The following is a 22,304-nucleotide window of genomic DNA, read 5'->3' as shown; positions in this document are numbered from 1 at the left end:
ATAGAAAACCCTGCAGGCTCGTATCAAGATATCTAGCTGAGTAATCCGCGGCGGTGAACCCCGCGAGAGACGCCAAACATCAATATCACATCAATATCCCCATCCATTCAACGCACCCTGTTACAAGACTAATCCTTTGTTTTAGGGAAAATGGCATCCAAACCCCCCGTTCGGACGCCTATATCCTGCACATTTTGTCGTCAGAAAAAGTAAGGCATACCGTTGTGGTAGTTCGCGTGAATGACTGAATAACCCCCTGAAGGTTAAGATGTGACCGTCTCCAGCCTTGTAGTAGCTGTACCAAACGTGGGTTAGGATGCGTATATGCTCACCCTCCCTCAGCAGCTCCGCGGAGGAATGGACCTGCTCAGCCCCGGCAGTTGACCCAACGGATCCGCCAACTGGAGGATCTAGTGGTAGCATTGCAAAAGGGCGAAACCCCCCAAACGGTAGAGAACCCAGTTCACCTAGCGCATAAGAGCGATTCTTCCCCGGCTGCTAGCCCAGAGACAGTGGCCAACTCCTTTGGTAGCCTGCGGGTCGATCAGACGGGGATGACTTATGTCTCGGGGGCTCATTGGACCGCACTGCAAGACAGTGTACGTGAGAATTTTCCTTTTGCGGTCATCACAAACTCCACTAGGGCATTGTACTAACATGACCCGACGACCTGGCTGGCAGATTGCCGAGCTCAAAGAGTGCGTCGAGTTAGGGCCATCATATTTGCCTTCCCAGTGTGATAACGGGTCCGCCCTTCTCCGAGGGGTGTCTCCGCCCGGCGGGATAGCGGAGGTCCTGAGTCACCTCCCGCCAAGACCGACCGTAGATCGGCTGGTGTCACGATTTTTCAGCTCTATGGAGCCGGGTGTTCGTATGTATACCTACTTTGAAGGAATATTGATTAAAACTTTTAACGCAGTTGTCCAGTTGTCCTGCATACCCCGACATTCCAGAAAGAAGTAGGGAACCCATTCACGTGACATGTGTACGTATGCTGACGTTCACAGTATGACCAATTCTGGACTCATTCACAGGATGTCAATCTGGCATGGTTGAGTATTCTCTTCAGTATCATGTGTCTGGCGATCCACCATCACCAGCTCACTGAGGGCCACAGACCAGACCCGATCGGTGACACCCACGGGCTGTGTGATGATTTTAGGCAACAAGCTGCTTATTGCCTCATTGAGAACAAGTATACAGCTCCGACGAAATATACCATTGAGGCACTGATGTTCTACGCGCAAACGGAGTATTTTCGGGGCGAAGAGTTTCATCACGAGGTCTGGTTGTTGATGGGAATGATCAACCGCCTGGCCATGCGGGCTGGCCTTCATCGGGACGGTTCCCGCTATCCAGAGCTCTCTTGTTTTGCAGCCGAAATGCGAAGACGTATATGGACGCTCATGTCCCAACTGGATGCACTCATTTCGTTTCAGTTGGGTCTGCCCCGAATGATCTATGACGGGTTAGCCGATACACAACAGCCACACAATCTCCTAGACGAAGACTTCTCTGAGGACTCGACGAGCTTGCCACCAGCCCGTCCTGACACAGCATTTACCCCGGTGGCTTATTTAATTGCAAAAAGTCGACTCTCCAGGGTATTTGGTCTCGTGATTGACCATGCTGCATCCACCGCGCCTATCCCGTCCGCACTGATTTACCAACTCGACAAGCAACTGAATGAGTCCTATGCCGCAGTCCCAGTATGTCTCCAATTCCGCAGCGTATCCGAGTCTGTTACGACATTGCCACGTCTCGTCATGCTGCGCTATAATCTGGAAATTCTGTATCAGAAGACGCGGTGCATCTTACATCGCAAGTCCCTCTGCGAAGGCCGCTCCGATGTTCGGTATGCAGAGTCTCGACGTATCTGTCTTGACGCAGCAGTGAATATTCTGCAGCATCAAGCGACTATTGATGGTCAGGTTCAAGCAGGAGGAGTGCTAGCGCAATGTCGCTGGTTCGTGACTTCCTTGGCCACGAATGATTTCATGCTGGCGGCGATGGTGGTATGCCTGGAGCTCCACAACCTCGAGCGGGAAGGTGCACAAGGCGGGCAGGCTGGAACGCCGAGAAAGGACGATCTGCTTCTTGCCCTCCAAGCTTCACATCGGATCTGGTCACAATATAAGGATGAGTCGGCGGAGGCCTGGCAAGCCTGGCAGTCAACTAGTATCATGCTGAGGAAGCTGAATGCCCCTGTGCTTTGCAGTGTATCCCCATCAGATAGCAGTAACGGTGACGGGAATACCAATGGCCACAGCACCATTTCCAGTAAGATCATTATCTATTTCCGTTCTGGCCTTCTCTGACACCCGTATAGCGGAGACCGAGACATATAGATTCGATCCAATGCTTGAAATTACCCTTGATTCTCGAACGGAGAAGTCAATATCTGTGGCAGAGCCCAATATGCTATCGTCTACCGAGCCCGAATTCGATCTATCGCGCCTGCCAAGTGAGCTTGTGAATCTGTGGGACTTTTCTGGTGACATGGGTTGGGTAAGTAGACTAGCATCACAAGGGTTATTTTGTTCGAATCAGAAGAGACTAACTGCATATGCTGATATAGCTTGCCATGTAAATAAACGTTTATACAGTGGGAGTCCTTGACCCACTAAATCTGCTCTAATGAACATGCCTCGTTACTAACCCATCCCATTTGATTCTGTATGCTTGTGTAGGGTGCCTAAAAGGTAAGCAAAATGCCACGAGAACCGTTGAATAGCGGGGTATATTGGGAAGTGGGATGATCCTGCGTTGTGGGTTTCTAGGCTAGACCTCAGCTGCAATGTTACACCTGCTCAAACGAAGGTGGCAAAGCATCCCCATTAATTGATGGATAGCTGGACAGCCCTTAACTAGCGCAAGTACGCTCACGTGATAGGCAGGGCCACCTTGCCTGGTTTCACAGACCAGGGCAGCCTGTGCACTCACACACGTCTGTCCCTCTCTATTCCTTGTTCCTCAGAATTTCTTCCATGATGGAGTCGCTTATGCAGGAGCGTCTGGATTCCTTATATACTCTTTGTCATAAAGGGTATGTGTTCCTAAGAGATGCTATCTCCCAAAAGGATACAGCACTGGCAGGGCTTTTTGATGATGAGCGGTCGGGATTTCATGAATGGGGAAGAAGCGCAAAGATATACCTGGCGCCTCAGACTCCGTTACGGACTGGTAACCTGGAGTACCGCGGGATCCGGCGATCCATATTGAAACTCCTGAAGCAAGTGGCTCTGGGGCTGGAGAACCAGATGCAAGCCACCGCAGATCATAAGCCCTTGAGAGAAATTGTTCTCTCGCCAGAGGCCGCCTTAAATTTGTTCGTATCTCCCACTTTCCGGGTCACTAAAAGTTGCTGGACGCGACACAAGCAAACGGAGTTACGAGCCCTGGTTTCAGAACTGGCTGCGTACAACGAAGATCTTCTGAGACTGTTACGACGTAACCAGGATATGGGGATTGCTCAGAAGCTCATCCTAGATGTTTTCGATACCGCAACCCACACGTTTAGACCGGGAAACCCTAAGGCTGCGAGTATAATCGAGCTGCGTGAGATAAACGAACGCAATATCTACGAAGAAAAGTTGGGATCTGAGACAGGCTCTATCGAAAATACTATAGCCTCTTCATCATCAAACCCTCCGCCCGCGGCAGTTGAGTATAATTTGGAGATCCCCATTTCCTGTTTCCAGGGCTTTGAGACGCCAAAGATCCCCCGAGTGGTCATTGATTGTACATCGCCTGAGAGCAACATTGCAAAGTCTCCACTTACCCGGTATCGTTATGTTTACAATTCAGAGAAGTCCTGGAGTGAAGAACTTGTCTTTGTAGAATGGCGGTTGCGCAACCACGGTGTCAGGAAAACATTTGACGCAGAAGCCCAAGCGAAGCGATACAGTCACTTCGTTCGACTTCTACAACGGACTTCTAGGACTGACCCAGGACTCTGCACGCTACCCTGTTTGGGCTATAGTTTGGCGACAGGACAGCTGCCTGATGGTAATAAGTGCCCTATTGTGGGATACGTTTTCAGATTCCCAAAACACGCCAATAGTACGGCCCGAATATTGACACTCGATGACAAGATCGCGTCCTGCCCCGGAATTCTCGCTTCACCAAGTCCCAACTTAGAGAGCCGTTTTTATCTTTCACAAAAACTCACCCTTGCACTATTACAGCTGCACATTGCTGGGTGGAAGCACAGGCAGCTCTCCAGTAGCAACATCATCTTCTTCCGGAATGAGGGAGATCGATGGGACGACCTAAGCAAACCGTACATTAGCGCCTGGCAGTGCCTTTCGGACGACTATATAATGCAGGGCAACAATACAGACATTGATATGAAGTCAATTCGATTTTGGAAAGGCGAAGATCTGAAAAGTCTTGCAGTCATATTGATGCAGATTGGACTTTGGGAATATCCTTGCAACGCATACCACAGACTTTCGAACTCAAATTTACCCGGTGTGTCCATGGACTACCGCGGTCCTTTCTCACTACAACATGTACAGTCTCTGTATAGAGTCCTTGGGGCACAACTTAGAGCGAAAATGGGCAGCCATTATGCCAAGTCTGTGAAGGAGTGCTCACAGGGCCCATATCTTGCATCGTCACCTGCCAGCCTTGAGGAGCATCTTTTCAATGACGTGATGCCGGGTTTGTACAAATCTGTAAATAACTAGGACCTGATTCTTCGTGGTCTTTCTTGCTGTATGCTAGAATATCATCAAAAATACATACTTGCTTTTATCACGCCTTGATCATGCGTAGGACCTTTGCGTCAATATCATTCCAGACTTCATTCATCGGCTAGAGATGAATCATACAACACGTCATAAAATCCTCGTTCTGTGGGTTCTTATATATAGGGCTTGGAAACTATGTTCACATCAGGTGGATCTGAATGTCTGGAGCTAAGGCTCAACAACGGGGTAACCCGACGCTGGTACTATGGCACATCCCCCGACTGCCCTGATGAGTGGTGCACGTAGGTATTGTGTAGGTCGCCTGCTGCTTTCCTCACACTTTAAGCAGTTGGCTTTATCATCATCAAATGCAATTCATTCTTTCATTTTGATGCTATCTAGCCTGTAGTCAACACGGTGGAACTGCAATGACGGGCGCTCGTTTGAATATAATTGTTGTTCCTCCTTGATGATATATGAGGGTACAGTTGTTGGTAGTATTTAAACGCTACTATTGAAAACGCCTTTTCCATGGATATAATCGATCAAGGAGACACTTAATCAAAAGATCCTATTTGCTTTAACCTTGTCGGGAGTAATCCCGCAGCATTGTTAGTCGACTTTTTCGCCGCATTTTCCAGTATGGGTATGAACTCCACTACGCTCTCTAGGTGCGCCGGCGTAGAGGCTTGTGATTTTTGTCTAGATAATACCCGTTCATTTACATGACCGGTAGCCGTCCAAATCTTGACATCGATTCTCACAGAATCAGTCCTTGCAAGTAATCCAAGTCCCCCCACATATCAGGAAGCAGTACAATGCAGTTTCCAAAACAGATGCTAGGTCCCCTAGCAGGGGCTTCCATCTCTCTCCAGGTCCTATTTCTCGCCAACATGTGCTATCTGTAGGGCACTGCATTTCAAGACGGCACGCGGTTGAGTGCAATGAAAGTTCTTTATGTCGACTTTGACCAGGGCATCAGCGGCAAATCCTTGCTGAAAGCCTACGAGCTTGGCAGAAGTCCAGCCTTTCCCACCATCGAACAACATTCCATAGCAGAATATGCTACCGAGGACTCCTTGAAGCGTGCAGTATGCAAAGAAGGGTACTGGGGAGCTATATATGCTAAAACCAATGCTTCTTTGCGTCTGTCAACGGCCATCGCCTCCCGAGCTGCAGTAGAAAACTACAATAATGCCGACGCCTTGGGATACGTCTGGAACGGCGCTAAATATGCTGCCTATGCGCAGACAGTCCACGCAAGCCTTACCGAACTGGTCCAGGTAACCGGCAATGTCTACAGTCAAGCGAACGAAACATCCATTTTTGCCACAGTCAACGTCTCCAACCCTTCAATTGCGTCAACCCTTCTACAACCTATAGCCAGCACGGAAACCGACCTCCTCACCACCGACCAGGGAACTCGCTTCTACTACAATACCGTATCGATGGTCATGCCGATCAATCAACAATTCTTCTTCTCCATGGCTTTCAATGGAATTTCAATGAATTTCAATCTTTTCGCTGTCTCACTCACTCAGCTGGTTAGCTGTCGCGCCCTTGTCGCTTTCGTGTGCACGTTCATCAGTGCTCTCGCAATGTCCGGATATATAAGGGTCTTTCGCGAAGGGTGGGACGTCCATTCCTCGCAGTTTGGATTGACTTGGATGACTATCTGGCTTGCAATGCAAGTTCATTACTTGCTCCTTGAGTTTGTCACCACATTTGTGCCGATTCCCTTCGCTATCTTGACTTGGGTTATCCTGAATATCTTGAGCACGCTTAGCCCCTTTGAGCTATCGCCGGGTTTCTATCGCTGGGGATATGCTCTGCCTAGTAGGGAGCTCTATGATACGCTCCTTCAGGTCTGGACGCGAGGATGTAACCCTTACTTGGGAAGAAGCTTGCCTATACTCTGGTCTTGGTGGATTGTGGGTGTTGTGGGTTTTGCGGTTGCTCTGAGGTATCGTCATCAGACAGCGATGAAGGCCGAAGTTCAGCTTATAGAGGATGAAAAGTCCGAGGGGCCCAGGGCGTGACTGGTATAACCTTTGAGATCGTTGGCGTTGAATTCATGTGTATTCATTAATTTTGTAGTTGACTCGATCAGAATGTCAATCCTCTAGTAATAAACACATCACAGGAAAGCTATCCGATACACATGTCTTTACAGTTTACTTCCCATTCCAACGTCTCGATCTACTGCATCTCGCGAGTCTGCAGCCGGCAAGCTAGGGACCGGCAGATTCAACTCGATCGCAATTGCCTTTGCAGCCCAGAAGCCCGTCACAAAGGCAAGAGCCAACCCGCCCGCATATCCAAGGTTACTGAACCCTCCACCATCAACCCCAGCAACTAACAGCCCTGGGATGGGATTCCCATCGGTCGTCAGCGCACGGCCCTTAGGATCGATTCTAATGCCACCGTACGTGAATGTAATTCTGCATGATCAGTCGTATGCACAGTTGAATAGAAGGAGGGATACGTACGATGGCTGCACTTCCATACAAAAGAAGGGTCCGTCGCCCTCTACTAAGGGGGCTGGAGGTTTTCCGCCTGCCCCGACAGGGGCATCCAACGCCACAGTCGAGTTACCGAGCCGGATGGCCTGATCGTATCGTTCAATTGTCCTTCGAGCTTGTGTCTCATTTACTCCCCATTGTTTGAGTATGTCGACCAGCCCGTTGATGCTCGGCGCACTACCGACACGGCATCCGTGTTCCTGAGCTTTGGCCAGACGATCGATCTCACCCGCGTTAGGGAACGGTGCGGAGATGCAGTGCTGGGCCCGAGTGCGATCGCTGCGTTGTCAGACACATACTTCGAGGAACATCAAGGGGAGACATACTTGAAAAGAAGAAATCCTCGCCGTTTCTCTTGCTTCGCGAGATACTGATTGATGATCTCGTCGCCAGTCGTCTCATCCGCAAATCGCAGGCCGCTCTCGTTGATAAGCAGGCAATGTTTGCTTTCTAGGTCATGATTAGAACCATGTATGGCGAGGACTTATATCACTTACGATATTGTGCCAACGGCAAATAGTCCCGTGGGGCGACCTCCTCAGCCTGCAGAGGCGCTGCGAGTAAATGACCGTAGAAGGTACTCATCCCACGACTGCTACCTGCACCTACTTGTGTTCCTAGGGTCAACCCGTCTCCTACCGATCCCTTGTTGGATCGCACAAACATGTCGTCTGCGTGTTGGCCCATATGCATAGACAGTAGCCTGGGGTTACCTTGAAATCCCCCAGTGGCTAGGACAACCCGCTTCGCTCGAACTTCGTAGTATGCACCATCTGCGTGACGAATAACCGCCCCAATAACGCGCGATCCAGGGATTCCCGGAACTTCCTGCAGGAGCTTCACCACAGCGGTATTGGTGAAAATTTGTGAGCCCGTATTGCTATCTCTGATGCGCTGCTGATGATATGCATGGAGATGAGGGATATCGATTGGAAAGCCGATGCCTGTACCTCATGTCAATTACTTGTCGCCGCAACGAGAAGAATTACATACCAATTGTCATAATCCCATCAAATCTCTGCGCCACTGGGACACCATTTTCACGCATCCATTGTACGGCCGGGAGGTAGTCTTGCATCCAGGCGGCTTGGAGATCGGCATTTCCCCATGGTACCCAGGAGCGCAGACTTGAGTAGGACTTGGGACCCCAACTGCACCAACGCAATCAGTACGTGTCCTCTTTATTGACAAGTGCTAACTTCAACATACAACATCCCCGCGGAGTAATTGGATGACCCGCCCACGGTGGACTGCTTCTCTACAACGAGAACTTTAGCCCCGGAGGACGCGGCGAAAGAGGCACAGGCAAGGCCTGACATGCCCCCACCACAGATGAGGGCATCAACGGTAATTGTTTGCATTTTGTGATAATCAAGCGATGAGAAAAAGGTATGTGTGCAGTGATGTCTGAAGACGAGCCGCCGGGTATATAACCACCCTCCGGTGGCTAAATTAAGTGGCCGGAGGACCCACCCGGGCATCCTGTGCCTGAACGAGCATGACAGGACCGGGTTATAGGGAATGGCCATTTGGTCAAGCTGATAGCAAATCTAGATATACGAACCCCAACCAGCTTTTTTCAGTCCATGCCCATGCTGAATGGGAAGTGGCGAAACCGGCCATGATAGGGTTGTCCGGATACCGTGATTCCCCGCATTTCTCCAGGATTTCTCGGTAATTCGGGCAATTTTCCTGCGACTACCTAGAAGCTCTCATCCCATGATTCTTTGACTATGGCCCCAAGCACTCGTTCAAGTCAAGATAGGAGAACCTCCAGGCCCCCTGCAGCCGCATGCGAAGTATGTCGTCAACTGAAGATGCGCTGTATCCGGCCCGATCTATCGGAGCCGTGCGACCGCTGTCGACGCAATAATCGGCGCTGCAACATCCCCCCTCCCCGTCCTTTGGGTCGCAGGCCTGGTGCTGTTGGTCGCTATATTGGGTTCGAAAAGTCTTATCGAAAGATGCAAGTACAGCTCAAGAAAGCACCGGTATCAGCTGACGAGGTACAACGGGTGTTGAATACCACGGGCCAAGAGGAGTTACTTCAAGTCATCTTGGCGAAGCTGCAGCATGGTAGTGACGGCAAAATGCCAGTGCCAACCACAGACGGTGCATTGAGAAGCTACCATGATGGCTTGCCAACCCCAAAGGAGCCAGTTAGTAATCCACTAGCACTACTGGCTGACGCATCTAGCGCAGCACAGCCATTGACGCCGTCGCTGGATTCATTATGTACTACAAGAGGAGGCCGGGAGCTCCTCCAGCGTTCAGTCTACGCGTCTCTAGGTCTGCAGCTAAGTCGACACACACTGGAAGAGGGCTTCAATGCCATTTATGATTCCACACTACCCATCCAGTCCCAATCAAACTATTTCCGACCTCCTGATGCGGATCCACCTCGAGATGTCGGCCCAGATCTGGATCCTATCGAGCTGGGGCTGTTATCGTTAGAGGATGCGCATAGTTTGTTTTCAGTGTATGTGCACTACTTCCTAACAATCCTCTTGCTAATGGAATACTAGCTATTTCGTCCGCTTACACCCCATCAACGGCATTCAGGACCCAATTCTTCACACCGTCGACTATGTGCGCTCCCGCTCCGCTCTCCTCTTCACATGGATTCTAGCCATTACGGCTCAATTCGATCATCAGTCTGCATCGTGCGCCAAACGCCTGCGCCTTCACGGCGAGACCCTCTCACGACATGTCCACACATCTGGGTACAAGTCAGTCGAAATCGTACAAGGATACTACATTTCGCTCCTCTCTGCTACCCCTGCCCCGACATTGTCCGAGGAACGCTCATGGCTCTATACTTCCTACGCCGTCGCCGTCGCCACCGAGCTAGGCTTAGACCAGGTTAATCCTCTCAACACTCTTGCCTCCGACTCGATCTCCCAGCGTGAGGCGCGTAATCACGAACGCACCTGGCTGCGCATCCTACTGTGGGAACGCGCTACCAGCGCCGCTTACGGACGAGCAACTGCCTTTCCCGAGTCGCCCCTTACCCGGAATATTGAGAAATGGTGGCTGCACCCTCTTGCCGATTCTACCGACAAGGACACATGTGCCTTCATTCTCCTCCGTCGACATCTAGCAGGCCTTCATCATATTCTGCACCAGCAAGCCTCTTTCAACCACGACAACCCTCACTGGGTCCGTGACCTTGTCGACTCCACACTAGACCCGTGGCGAGTTACCTGGCTCCCTGGATGCACTTCAAAAGCCGTCACTCCCTCTCCCAACATATCCACAGCCTTCCTCACATACGTATATCTCCATAACCGTCTCTGGATGCTCTCTTTTGCCCTAAATACCTCATCCATTCACTCCTACGCCCTCCAGGAAGACTGCTTTACGGCCGCAGTTCAATGTTGTACCCTCGCTGTACACGATCTCCAATCGATTGGGGAACCTCTGTACTGTCTTCTCTCCCCATCTTGGGCGATGATCGCCTACGCCGCCGCTCTCGCCATCAGACTCTTCTCCACTTTGTATAATACCCATGCCGGCGATGAGGGCGAGTTGCTAGGATTGCTAGGGCAGGTAGCCCTGCAGCTAGAGAAAGCTGGAAGCACCCCGTCTCATAGAATTGGAATTGCGGCCGTCCTCGGGAGGCATTTGCTTAGTGTTTTGCGGGCCAAAGTTGGGACGCGCATGGGGCCTGGGGATGTTGCGGATAGCAGGCTACACTGTTCATCTGAATCGGGGCTGGTGGGAAGCAGCTGCGATCCGGTCCTGGGATCTGTTGCGATGGGACTGGATGAAGGTTTTGCGGATGTGTTTCGGGAGGTGTTCGGGCCGGGGTGGGGGCTGGGGATGGAATGAGATTGGAATGTTGATCAGTAGATGCCCTGGAGATAGTTTCCCCGAGGTAGCAGGGGTGATCATGATGCATCAAGAGCGAGAGGAAGGCGCACTTCACAATCATTTTCATTGATGGCAAGCAGTAGCTCCAGGACGGCGAAATCACCACCTGAAATAGGTACATTTACGCAGTGTTTATATGTATACTGGTCGGCATCTGCAATTCCGCTAACATACATACCTATGCTTGGCTGTCACCGTATTGTTGTGAGATGTTTTCCCTCTATTCTTGTCTTGGCGCATGTGTCTGCTTTTTCTTATTTCTTTTCCTTCCCAGAAGATGAGGCAAGGGCGACTATGAAGTCTCCAGATACTTAGACGATTTTCTTTCCCCTTTTGATTGCTATATATTTTACTCTGTCATTCTGCTTTTTATAAATGCTTTTTCTTTCAAAAGATATCAGCGATTGTATTACTCATAAAATTGATATGCGGGATGATCGGCCTTCCCGAGCTGACCGCCTTGTTGCCGTTTCCGGCCAGCACCTTGGGATAGCTCCTATTCGATATCCAAGAATTCTATGTCTAAAAAGCATATTTCTCCTTGGAACCCCAACGTAAAAAGTATCAAACGATCCTAATCAATCGAGGTTATATATTTTTGACATCTATATTCACTAGTCTCACATCCCATTTCAAACCACCTTCTCTTCTTCCACTATCACACATACAATGACAACCAACCCATTTTACTGGATCAAGTCCGAGGACTGGCACACAGCTGGCGAGCCATTCCGCATCATCCCCGAAGTTCCATCAGGGTACATACCAACAGGTAGAACCGTTTCTGACCGGCGCAACCAGATCATCCAGACCGAGAACCACCCGTTGGATAGGCTCCGCAAATTTCTCAGTCATGAACCCCGAGGGCATGCTGACATGTACGGGGGCTTTATCACTCCGCCAGACGACATAGGTGCGCACTTCGGTGTATTGTTCTGGCATACGAGCGGATTCTCAACGGCATGTGGTCATGGTACCATTGCCCTTGCGTCCTGGGCTGTGTCAACAGGTCTTGTCGAGGCTCCAGAGAATGGAGTTGTGGAGGTGGTCATTGATGTTCCGTCTGGCCGTGTGTCAGCGGCTGTTACTATGAAGCATGGAGAGCCAGTACAGGCTTACTTCATGAATGTTGCCAGCTTTCCGATAGAGAAGGGGCTATCTGTGAAGATTCCTTCTCGTAATGAGGAGATTCGGGTTGATTTGGCTTTTGCCGGTGCTGTTATGGCTTCAGTGAGTGCTGCTGAATTGGGTCTTGAGGTCAAGCCGGGTAATGCGGATGCATTCATCAAACTTCAGCGAGAGATAAAAGCAGCACTTGGGGATAGAGCAACCTATCTTGATTATGAGCTGTACGCAGTCATCTTTTTCGAGGACGAAAGAGACCACCCAGATTACCGAAAGACAATCGTCCAGAGGAATGTTACTGTCTATGGTGATGGTCAGATTGATCGGTCCCCTTGCGGCTCTGGCACTTGTGCGAGAATTGCCCTCCTATCTTCGGATGGTCGGCTTCGAAAGAACCAGAAACTTTTACATCACTCTATTATCGGGTCGGCTTTTGAAGCGGAGATAGAGTCCTGGGGTGGTTCCCATGGGGACTTTGATTCCTGCAATGTGCTTGTGAAGGGCCAGGCACATCTGATTGCGCACTCGCGGTTCTTGATTGACGAGGAAGATCCTCTCTCTCCTGGGTTCATTTTGCGTTAGTTGATGAATATTCGTTTTGAGAGGTTGAATGTGGGCCATTTACATTGAACTGTATGAAACAAGCCTGTTGTAAAGTTACATTGCTAGCATAAATCCGCTCTCGATTATATTTAAGAGCAAACTCAATCCAAAGCACCCTACTCAAAGATGGTTGACGGAATTCATAGCTCATATTGCCAGATGATGTTTCCAGCCCAGTGCTACTATATTCATTTGCATCTGGCCCCCACGTTTAGATCTGTTTCCACCCGCAGCTCGGGCCAAGAGTCGGATCCTGCAGGGCGGGGCTCATGTCAGCTAGACGCCCATCGCTGACTGCAACCATTTCTTGCTTACATGCCCAGTGAGTAGCAGCTTGAATGTGCAATATGAGCTACATCCTCCATAAGCCTCTAGATTAAGACCTTTTATCGTTGCAAGAGACCATGGATGCCCTGGAACGAGACGCACCTCTCTGCGCAAGGTGCCGCACCATTGACTTCGATGCTATCTTCCAACTCAGCAAAGATGTCCGAGATGCAAGACTAGAAGGTCTACGAATAATATCACTGGGTAGTATCATTTCCGACCCAAACACGCCATGTCTAATGTGCGATCTCTTCGACGAAGTCAAGTTCGACCTCGACGTATCAGCTCGCCAATCAGCATGGGATACCAGCCAATATCATTTACGTGCTTTTAGCAGCCTCATCAAAGAAGTAGGAGTTACGACAGAAATGCCAACAGAACCTAAGCGGCGAGATATTATCAAGCAAATTCGCAGGGGGGATGAGTATATGAGTGACGAGTCAAACAGTGTGTTTCTCGCGGTATTTCCGGGAAGCGGTGATGATGTTTTCGTCACCAGTGAAATCAGAATCCATGATATCTGCAGCCATCTGGAACAAAGTGTCATTATGCCGGTGGAGGGGTCTGATGTTGCCAACTTACGGACTCACGGGGTCCGAGTGTCACCGAGTCAGATCAATTACGCTCGTCTGAAGGAGTGGATGGATAGCTGCCAGAGTCATCATGGGCCTCGATGTACTTGCTCACCTACTCCTCCGCCTTTTGTACTAAAGGTGATCGATTGCCAGACCCGGCAAATTGTCCCACTTCACCCAGGTTGGGAGTATTTCGCGCTCAGCTACGTATGGGGACCACTGTCCGCGGAGGAATCAGTTGTCCGAATACAAAGGTCTGAGGCTGTGCTTCCGGACAAAGTGCACGGTACTATCAAAGATGCCATCAGAGTCGTCAACAACCTGGGAGGTAGATATCTCTGGGTCGACAAATACTGCATTGACCAGGACAACGCACAAGAAAAGCACGATCAAATATCTCGCATGGATCTGATATATTCTGGCGCTTACGCTACTATAATCGCTGCTGGTTCTGATATATCGATTTCTGGGTTACCTGGAGTCGGTGCAGTTCCACGACGGCGCCAACCACAAGCAACCTCACCGACAGCCTCTGGGAGGGATTTGAGACTGGTATCTACACTGCCTTCTATACGACGTGCTTTAGCCTCTAGTCCATGGATATCTCGTGGCTGGACCTTTCAGGAAGTGATTCTTTCGCGTCGATGTCTGTTCTTCACCGACTTTCAGGTTTACTATATGTGCGGAGAGACCACAAAGTGCGAGTCGACTGTGCTCTCCCCTGTTGAATTGTCACACATGGCCACAGCCCAAACAGCCACAAAGCCTGCCCGCGACGACATCCTCGATTCTTCTCGGTTCACCTATCAAATACCCCTACATCCAGCATACTATTCCAGTAGGCCATATCGACCATGGGCCTTCCTTACACACCTAGCAAGCTACTCAAGTCGAAGCCTCTCCTACAACTCCGATGCTATCAACGCCTTTCGAGGCATCCTCGCTCGCTCCGATCATCCAACCTTCTACGGTATTCCGTTCTTGTTTGGCGGAGAGACTTCCTATACTCTAGCGCGCGATCCGAATTTCCGTTTCGTCTGTGCATTGTCCTGGGAACCTATTTACCAACCTCCTTGCATAGATAATAGTAGCAAAAATGGCGAAGATGGACACTTAATACGGAGAAAAGAATTCCCCAGCTGGTCCTGGGCTGGCTGGATAGGTCAGGTCTCATATCACTACTTTCTCTGGGACAGGAGATTCGGCTGTGCAGAGGAGGATCTTCACCCGCAGGAACTGGATGGGCATCAGCCCGTTCGCGTATGGATTTACTTCAACCTTCGTGAGGATATTGACAATATCTCCGTATGGGATATCTCAATAGAGGAATTCTTCGCCAACCACAACAGCGCTCTTTGGGGGAATATTATGCCTGAAATCTCGCCCTTCCTGCAGATTGAATGTACCGTTCTCCATTGCCTCCAGTTAAAGCTCTTGAGTATTCCCTCTGGGACTACTTCTGTTCCCGCAGTCAGAATTGTTATAGGGGATGGGTATTCCCGTGCTCCGGTGCTGTTCTGCGGACCACCTCCTTGTTCAAACGAGGATGGGGTGATAGAGAAGGAATATTCGGGGCTGGTGCTCTTCGAAAGAAATCATAGCATTGTCCTATGCACGTTGTGGGATCATATCGGGATTTTTGTTCTTCTTGTGAAGGAAGTTCAGGGTGGGAGGAAGGGGCACCATGAGCGTGTGGGATCTGCATGGCTGGATCGAGCGGAGTTAGGAAAGCTGGGTGGTGATGGTAATACGAAGATGAGGAGAGAGACGATTTCATTATCTTGACCATGTTCAATTTATGTACTTTGGTCATCAGTGGACCTGTCAACAAGAAGCAAAGCATATACTGGACACCAGAGTCGAAGACGCCACATACATAGAATGGCAGTATTTTCTCTGACGCTATTGGAGATCTCCTGAGGCTTCCGCGTGATGTAGCTGAGAACTCTAGTGTTGCATGCAAGGAAGGAGCGCTCTACGCCAATCATCCCATATTTCTTATTCTGCAGGTAGAAAGCCCTGCCTCGAGTATCGGAGACAACGTGCGAATCACTCGTCTCTTCCAACATTAATGTCCGAAAATCTCGAAACTTCACGGGTCGTGGCTTCTTTAGAAGTATCTCGGCCCTCTCGCATTTCCTTTCCACTCAGTGTTGACATCCACCACCAACACTTAAACTAATGCAATTGGCATTCGGTATGATTGGGTGACAGCGTGAGCCTTAGCGCCGAGGCGGGGAGGCGAGTACAGAGTACAAGGCTGCGATGTGTTGTTCTAGCATTCACAGTTCTTGATTGGTTGTTCCTCTAGGCGTACGCGCCCACGCACAGGGGGTCGATATGAGCGAGGCTGATGCCTAATAACAGCTTCGGGGTGTCGTTTTGGAACTTTTATTAGCGCGACCAGGTCTTGCGTTCCATCATAGATATAAATCTTCCCACACTTTTTTGTGACCAAGTTGCACGACCAAAACCAGCTATGCCTCTCAGGTTCGATCCTAGCGTGTACACTGTAGGCTGGGTCTGCGCCATCAAAGACGAGGTCACTGCTTCTCGAGCCTTCCTTGATGAGGAACATGAACAGCCTCGTAGACGGCAGAATGATAACAATGTTTATATCGTTGGCCGAATGGGGGAACACAAAGTGGTCATCGCATTCCCTGGAGCGGGCTCATACGGTGCCGATGCCATTGCCCATACAGTGGCTAACATGGTTCGGACATTTCGAAATATCCGATTCGGTCTGATGGTCGGGATAGGCGGAGCGGCACCTTCAGCACCCGACCCTAAGGACCCATTGAATGACATTCGGTTAGGAGATGTTGTTGTTAGTGAGCCGAAGGGAAACTACAGTAAGCTCCTTTGTGGTCCCCATGTGCCCATTTTTGGCTTTTTGTTTTCTACCCAGCTTCTCACAATAATCAAGGCGGAGTATTGCAGTACGACAAAGGCCGCTGGAAGGATAATGGGTTCGAAATAAGATCGCACATGAATAAACCTCCCAAACTTGTACTGGCTGCGATGAAGTTGCTGCAGTCTGATCATGACATTGGCCGGGGAAAGATGACAGCCTTCATCGATGACATACACAAGTCCAGCCAATTACTAGCATGGGATTTTCGCTTCCCAGGCCGCGAGCTCGATCGACTATACAAGCCAGATCTCCCGCATAGTGAGGGAAAGGATTTCAGGGACTATGGGCTTGAAGTGTTGGAAAAGCGCCTTTATCGTGAAACAGATGAACCTGTCGTTCACTATGGTATTATTGCCTCGGCCAATGCTATGATGAGGTCTGTTGTGTACCGAAATTATCTGAGAGACACCTGGGGTGTGTGCTGTTTTGAAACAGAGGCCGCGGGCCTTATGAATGACCTTCCATGTGTCGTCATCAGAGGAATTGCCAATTACTCCGACGGCCATAAGTACGATAATTGGCAGCGATATGCAGCAGTCACGGCAGCCGCGTATGCCAAAGATCTTCTACGAGTCGTGCCAGCTGAGGAGCCTGGCAGTACCGGAATCCCTTCGCAAATCAGCGAAGACTGTATGTCAAGGTATACTTACCGTCGGAAAACGATAAGCTAACACTGGGCAGTTTCGTGGGAATTGAGAGAAGTAGGAAAGCGAGTCGCCAAACTTGATGATATGATAACCCACAACCATAATGAGACAATACTCGGATGGCTCAATGATTTTCCCTACGATATCGACAATTGTTCTATCTTTGATGGAATTCACCCAGGCACCGGCCAGTGGTTATTGAACTCGGACAAATTCCAGTCCTGGTACCAGGCCAAAGGGCAAACACTACTCTGTCTAGGCATTCCTGGCGCAGGGAAGACGGTCATGGCAGCTACCATCATGGGATATATTAATACACACCGGCACGTCAACAATCTGAGTCACGCGCTTGGATATGTGTTCTTCAGCTTCAGATATCCATCACAACAGAGAACCAGGAACATTGTCGCGTCAATTTTGAAGCAGCTTGCCCAACAAGACCGTCAACTGATGCAGGGATTGCAGACTCTTTATGGTCGACATAGTACCAGGGGCACGCAACCGTCAACACGCGAGATGGTCGAAATTCTTTGTTCTATGAGTAGTGATAGGCAGGTATACATTGTTATCGACGCGCTGGATGAGATCCAAAGTCCCATGAAAGGACCGACGAACTTCCTATCGGAGCTTTTTCGGATTCAGGATGCTACTGGCCTAAATATACTCGCAACCTCACTTTTCGCCCCTGGAATTCAAAAGATCTTTAGGGAAAGGGATGGCTGTTCTTCTCTGGAGATACGTGCCACGGATGAAGATGTTCGAAGCTATATTCAAGGAAATATCACTTCCCTGCCGTCCTTTGTTACGCAGGATCAAGCAATGATGGACAGGATCCTGGAGGAAGTTCCCCGGGCTGCTAGCGGAATGTAAGTGACATTGGCCAGTGAATGGATTGATTTCTGATGCTCATCTGACTGAACACGAACGCAGGTTCCATTTTGCAAAGCTGTGCCTCGATTCCTTGAGTGACCAAGTCTCACCCAAGCGGATGCACCAGGCATTAGCAGAACTATCCAACAATTCAGAACTTCAGAAATTGGCGTACGAGAAGACCATGGAGCGTATCGAGGCCCAATCACCAAACCTAAGGAAATTGGCCTTAGACGCCCTTTCATGGATCGTATGTGTCGGAAGGCCTCTGAATATTCGTGAATTGCAACATGCATTAGCAATACAAACGGGCAGTCAGTCTGTTGATACGGAAGACGTTGTTGATGCCATATTGATAGTCTCTGTGTGCGCGGGGTTAGTATCTGTCGACATGGAGAGCGAGGTTGTTCATCTCGTCCATCATACTGCGCAGGGCTTTATAAACAATCGTTTGGAAGAATGGTTTCCAAATGCTCATCGAAGAATCGCCGAAACATGCGTCACATATCTGTCCTGTGACTGGAATATGAGTCAGGACGCCGCAACCATAGTATCACAGCATCCCTTTTACCGCTATGCAGCTCAATATTGGGACTACCATTCTCGACTTGACCCAGTAAGTGATGAGCTTCTACTGCCACTTCTGATGTCAAAGGAAAAGGTGGCCTTGTATGCACAGTACATGCGCCTCCTGGATAGCCGCTCTTCTGATGTGAAGCTGGAAAAACCACAAGACATCACCAGGCTTCATTTGGCGGCTTACTTTGGGCTGACCAATATCGCCAAAGAACTTGTCAAGAACGGCGGCAATCTTGATGCAAAGGATAGCTGGGGAAGAAATGTTTTCGCGTGGGCCGCAGAATATGGGCGCAAGGAACTCTTCGAGTGTTTTTACGATCATGTTCGTTTATGGCACCAAAAAGACAAGTTTGGTGTGACGCCGCTGCAACTGGCTTTATTGAAGAGCCACACAGATGTTGCAAATATACTTGAGAATCGGCATGTTGGCCCTGAACAAGAGAAAATCACAACTCCCGAGGATGAATTGATGTGCGAAGTTCCGATGGGTAATCAAATTTCGGTTGAAGCTCTACTATGCCAAGGAGTCTCGCCGAATTGCCAACAGGGTAGGCGTACACCGTTACACATGGCAATTGTTGGTGGTCATCTTGCTGTCGGGCAAGCTCTCCTAAAGAAGGGCGCCGATCCAAACATGGTTGATTGGTACGGACGGACCCCCTTACATTATGCAGCCGGAAGGGGAAGAGAAGAATTTGTGAAGCTACTCCTGGACTACGGTGTCGACATTAATCTCAAAGACAACAACGGTGCTACTCCTTTGATAAGGGCCGTGGCTGGAAGACATGACTCGATAGTTCGGCTTCTCTTAGACTACAAACCTCAGCTTGACTCACAAGACAATTTTGGTGAAACAGCATTGATCTATGCAGTCAGACGTGGCTCCGATGAGGCGTTTAGTCTACTGCTACGAAATGGCTCCAGTTTAAACATCCAATGCAGAAAGGGTATGACCGCTTTGATTCGTGCAGCTCTTGTGAGAGATGTGGAAAAAGCCCGTCTCTTGCTGGCAGCTAAGCCGCAGATTGACATCCGCAATGAGACAGGCGCCACGGCTTTGATTTGCGCATCCCGGAAAGGGTGCTACAAGATCGTTGATGCACTAATTCAGAATGGAGCCCATCTGGACATTGAAGACAATGACGGTCAGACGGCACTGCTCTTCGCTATGCGATACAATCACGAGGCAGTAACGGCTTTGCTGATACAAAGTGGGGCAAACGTCGAGGCAGGCACTGATAAAGAGGGATGGTCCCCGCTATATCAAGCTGTTGATCGATCTTGGAGTAATATCGTCCGTCAACTAGTAGCAAAGGGCGCAGACGTGAACCGCCAGGATGTGAATGGCATAACAGCCCTGATTTATGGCTGTATGTACAGTAGAAGCACTGATTGCCTTAGTTCCCTTTTGGAATTTAGCGCTCAGCTTGACATTCAGGATGACGGGGGAAGAACTGCTTTGATGTATGCAGCTCGATCGTGCTACGACGAGATGGTCATTATCCTCTTAGAAAGCGGCGCTGACTGGAAGCTGCGCGATAACGAGGGACGGACGGCCTTGTTTTACGCACACACAAAGTGCGACTCGTTCTCTGAACGCCAGGACAAACGTGACAGAATAATCCAGGCGTTTCTGCCTTATGAAAAATTTCTTGATGGGACGGAAGCAGGAAACGAGGCAGCTCAGTCAGATGATGGTACAGCCTGCGAAGACAAGGTGGTATCTGGAAGTGAATAGACCTTTTACTCCCTCTAGAATTCAACGAGTGAAATCAAGGATTGCTGTGTATCAGGGCTGAAGCAGAGTGTCTAGCAATGTAATGAGGAAGCGCTATTTGTGATGGACAATAATCTCGCCCAACATAATACCCAGTCGCTATCGAAACCCGATTCCTTCGACTCTCCCTCTCACCTTAACCACTATCAATGAGTACTCATCCCCATCAGACTCCACACCCAGATCTGGTCTCTTATACACTCTGTCTCTGCTAGAATCACCTGATAACCCACCATTCCCTGGTTTAGGATAGCGTGAATTCCCCTGTCCTTGAGAGGAAAGCTTTCTGCTGAACGCTCGGGGAAACAGAGTCCTTGCCAGCGGACGCAGAGTTGGGAGACAAGCAGATATAATCCCCGAAGATACTTCAATAACGCACCATGCGTTCGATCGGCCCAAAGTATCTGCAATTTATCAGCACACTGCTTGGAGCTAGCCAAGGGATAGACGGGCCAATGTACATGTCAAGTCATCAAAGTCGATATCGACTAGCGTGATGATGCGATATATGCTCGTGAAAACCACACTATGCTGGCATCGTCAGTATATAACCACCACTTTCAATAACAACAGCAAGAAGTATGGGCTGAACAAAAAGGAACCACTTACAAGCCCCCCAAAGAAATCATCCCTATTGCACTAATTCTAACCCCCCACCCAGCCTGCACTTTCCATACTCTGCCGATCAAAAGCCCCAGAATGACCACATCAGTGATAGCATTCACAATATCATTTGCAATGAATGTATCTTTTAGGTTAATGCACCGTCCCGGGAGGGATTTGTCCCATGCCCGAGCGACAGGAATACATTGGAAGATGGAGGCTATAATGAGAGATACAGCTCTGATGATAGTGATCGCTCCCAGGACGTACACGGCTATGCGTGTGGGCTGATGGATGTGGAAGATCCGGTGATACATTGCCAAGATGGAGGTTTTGGTGAGGATGAGGGAGGTACAGTAGAATACTTCTGCGGGGAGTAGGAGCTGCTATGGTATCAGAATGGCTTTCTTGAGAAGGGAATGTGAAGTGATAGGGCTTACTTTGTTGATGGTTATGATGTCATCTATAGGGATAGTGGATTGGTGTAGGCCAAGGCCGTATTTTACCACTGTTAGGTTCCAGTATTATTCCAAGACAGAAAGAATAAAGGAGGAATTGTTATGAAGATGTAACCTACTCACTAAGTCGAGTACGAAAATGATGAATAAGTTAAACTACGTTTCATCGTTAAATTGGACTTTGCGTATGGTGGAGGATAACATACCAACGCGGCCACAATCAGCGCATCCTCTAAGCCCAGAGGTACCTTTCCCAAATGCCTCGAGGAAAATCGCAGTCCCACGAAGACAACACCCAACACTGTAATAGATATTGAAGCATCTCGGTTGTAGCGCTGCCAGCTGCCTGAATCGGCCATGGTCGCTAGCTGGGTTGTATGAAAGAGCGTACTACGAAGGCCGGAAGCACTGATAATATATGTCTAACTTTTGCCATGTTATATTTGGAATACTCGCGGGGATGTGAGGACATTTGGGGGCCAAAAGGTCGTATGTTGTAAGCCCTAGTCTGCCTTGTATGGGTAGAGCTGCCGCTGGACTGATGCAGGGGGCAGCGTTAATACTTGAGCCTAATCTAGTCAATACCTGATTTTTTACACTCTAGGCTTGCTAAGGTAAGGTCTTCCAAGTTGCAGTGTTTGAGCGACTACCCTGAATGGATAATGTGTGGCTTTTGGCCCCATGTGGCTTATGCGGTGAGAATTAAGTTGTTTGAGGGACTGCAGAATGGCATTTGG

The 22,304-nt window shown here is 49.4% G+C and overlaps 9 protein-coding genes across 9 annotated transcripts; 7 read left to right on the top strand and 2 right to left on the bottom strand.

Annotated features, from left to right (window-relative positions):
* Window positions 1-150: 150 nt before the first annotated feature.
* AKAW2_30576A (Zn(II)2Cys6 transcription factor) lies at window positions 151-2,590 on the top strand (the record flags this gene model as incomplete). Its single annotated transcript, XM_041687106.1, has 7 exons — window positions 151-209; window positions 263-599; window positions 682-871; window positions 928-959; window positions 1,008-2,280; window positions 2,330-2,508; window positions 2,579-2,590. 7 exons carry the CDS (start codon window positions 151-153, stop codon window positions 2,588-2,590), a joined length of 2,082 nt encoding a protein of 693 aa, XP_041541023.1.
* A 397-nt stretch (window positions 2,591-2,987) lies between these two features.
* Window positions 2,988-4,691, top strand: AKAW2_30575A (uncharacterized protein; the record flags this gene model as incomplete). Its single annotated transcript, XM_041687105.1, has 1 exon — window positions 2,988-4,691. The coding sequence occupies one exon, from the start codon at window positions 2,988-2,990 to the stop codon at window positions 4,689-4,691; it is 1,704 nt and encodes a 567-aa protein (XP_041541022.1).
* Window positions 4,692-5,638: 947 nt separating this feature from the next.
* Window positions 5,639-6,733, top strand: AKAW2_30574A (SNG1 family protein; the record flags this gene model as incomplete). The annotated part of the gene is made up of 1 exon (XM_041687104.1): window positions 5,639-6,733. The coding sequence occupies one exon, from the start codon at window positions 5,639-5,641 to the stop codon at window positions 6,731-6,733; it is 1,095 nt and encodes a 364-aa protein (XP_041541021.1).
* A 128-nt stretch (window positions 6,734-6,861) lies between these two features.
* Window positions 6,862-8,577, bottom strand: helE (3-ketosteroid 1-dehydrogenase helE; the record flags this gene model as incomplete). Its single annotated transcript, XM_041687103.1, has 6 exons — window positions 6,862-7,135; window positions 7,184-7,495; window positions 7,543-7,666; window positions 7,714-8,160; window positions 8,210-8,367; window positions 8,426-8,577. 6 exons carry the CDS (start codon window positions 8,575-8,577, stop codon window positions 6,862-6,864), a joined length of 1,467 nt encoding a protein of 488 aa, XP_041541020.1.
* Window positions 8,578-9,033: 456 nt separating this feature from the next.
* Window positions 9,034-11,047, top strand: AKAW2_30572A (fungal specific transcription factor domain-containing protein; the record flags this gene model as incomplete). Its single annotated transcript, XM_041687100.1, has 2 exons — window positions 9,034-9,695; window positions 9,742-11,047. The coding sequence occupies 2 exons, from the start codon at window positions 9,034-9,036 to the stop codon at window positions 11,045-11,047; spliced, it is 1,968 nt and encodes a 655-aa protein (XP_041541019.1).
* A 711-nt stretch (window positions 11,048-11,758) lies between these two features.
* AKAW2_30571A (proline racemase family protein) lies at window positions 11,759-12,796 on the top strand (the record flags this gene model as incomplete). Its single annotated transcript, XM_041687099.1, has 1 exon — window positions 11,759-12,796. One exon carries the CDS (start codon window positions 11,759-11,761, stop codon window positions 12,794-12,796), a length of 1,038 nt encoding a protein of 345 aa, XP_041541018.1.
* A 425-nt stretch (window positions 12,797-13,221) lies between these two features.
* On the top strand, window positions 13,222-15,504 carry AKAW2_30570A (HET domain-containing protein; the record flags this gene model as incomplete). Its single annotated transcript, XM_041687098.1, has 1 exon — window positions 13,222-15,504. The coding sequence occupies one exon, from the start codon at window positions 13,222-13,224 to the stop codon at window positions 15,502-15,504; it is 2,283 nt and encodes a 760-aa protein (XP_041541017.1).
* A 694-nt stretch (window positions 15,505-16,198) lies between these two features.
* AKAW2_30569A (uncharacterized protein) lies at window positions 16,199-20,467 on the top strand (the record flags this gene model as incomplete). Its single annotated transcript, XM_041687097.1, has 4 exons — window positions 16,199-16,571; window positions 16,646-17,263; window positions 17,315-18,146; window positions 18,211-20,467. 4 exons carry the CDS (start codon window positions 16,199-16,201, stop codon window positions 20,465-20,467), a joined length of 4,080 nt encoding a protein of 1,359 aa, XP_041541016.1.
* A 138-nt stretch (window positions 20,468-20,605) lies between these two features.
* Window positions 20,606-21,926, bottom strand: AKAW2_30568S (uncharacterized protein; the record flags this gene model as incomplete). The annotated part of the gene is made up of 6 exons (XM_041687096.1): window positions 20,606-20,910; window positions 20,968-21,032; window positions 21,116-21,492; window positions 21,550-21,617; window positions 21,687-21,723; window positions 21,774-21,926. 6 exons carry the CDS (start codon window positions 21,924-21,926, stop codon window positions 20,606-20,608), a joined length of 1,005 nt encoding a protein of 334 aa, XP_041541015.1.
* Between the last annotated feature and the right edge of the window lie 378 nt (window positions 21,927-22,304).

Source organism: Aspergillus luchuensis, chromosome 3, assembly GCF_016861625.1.
Source record: "Aspergillus luchuensis IFO 4308 DNA, chromosome 3, nearly complete sequence".
NCBI classification, from domain to species: domain Eukaryota; kingdom Fungi; phylum Ascomycota; class Eurotiomycetes; order Eurotiales; family Aspergillaceae; genus Aspergillus; species Aspergillus luchuensis.
The sequence above is the reverse complement of the archived record's forward strand: the minus strand, read 5'-3'. Positions and strand labels throughout refer to the sequence as shown.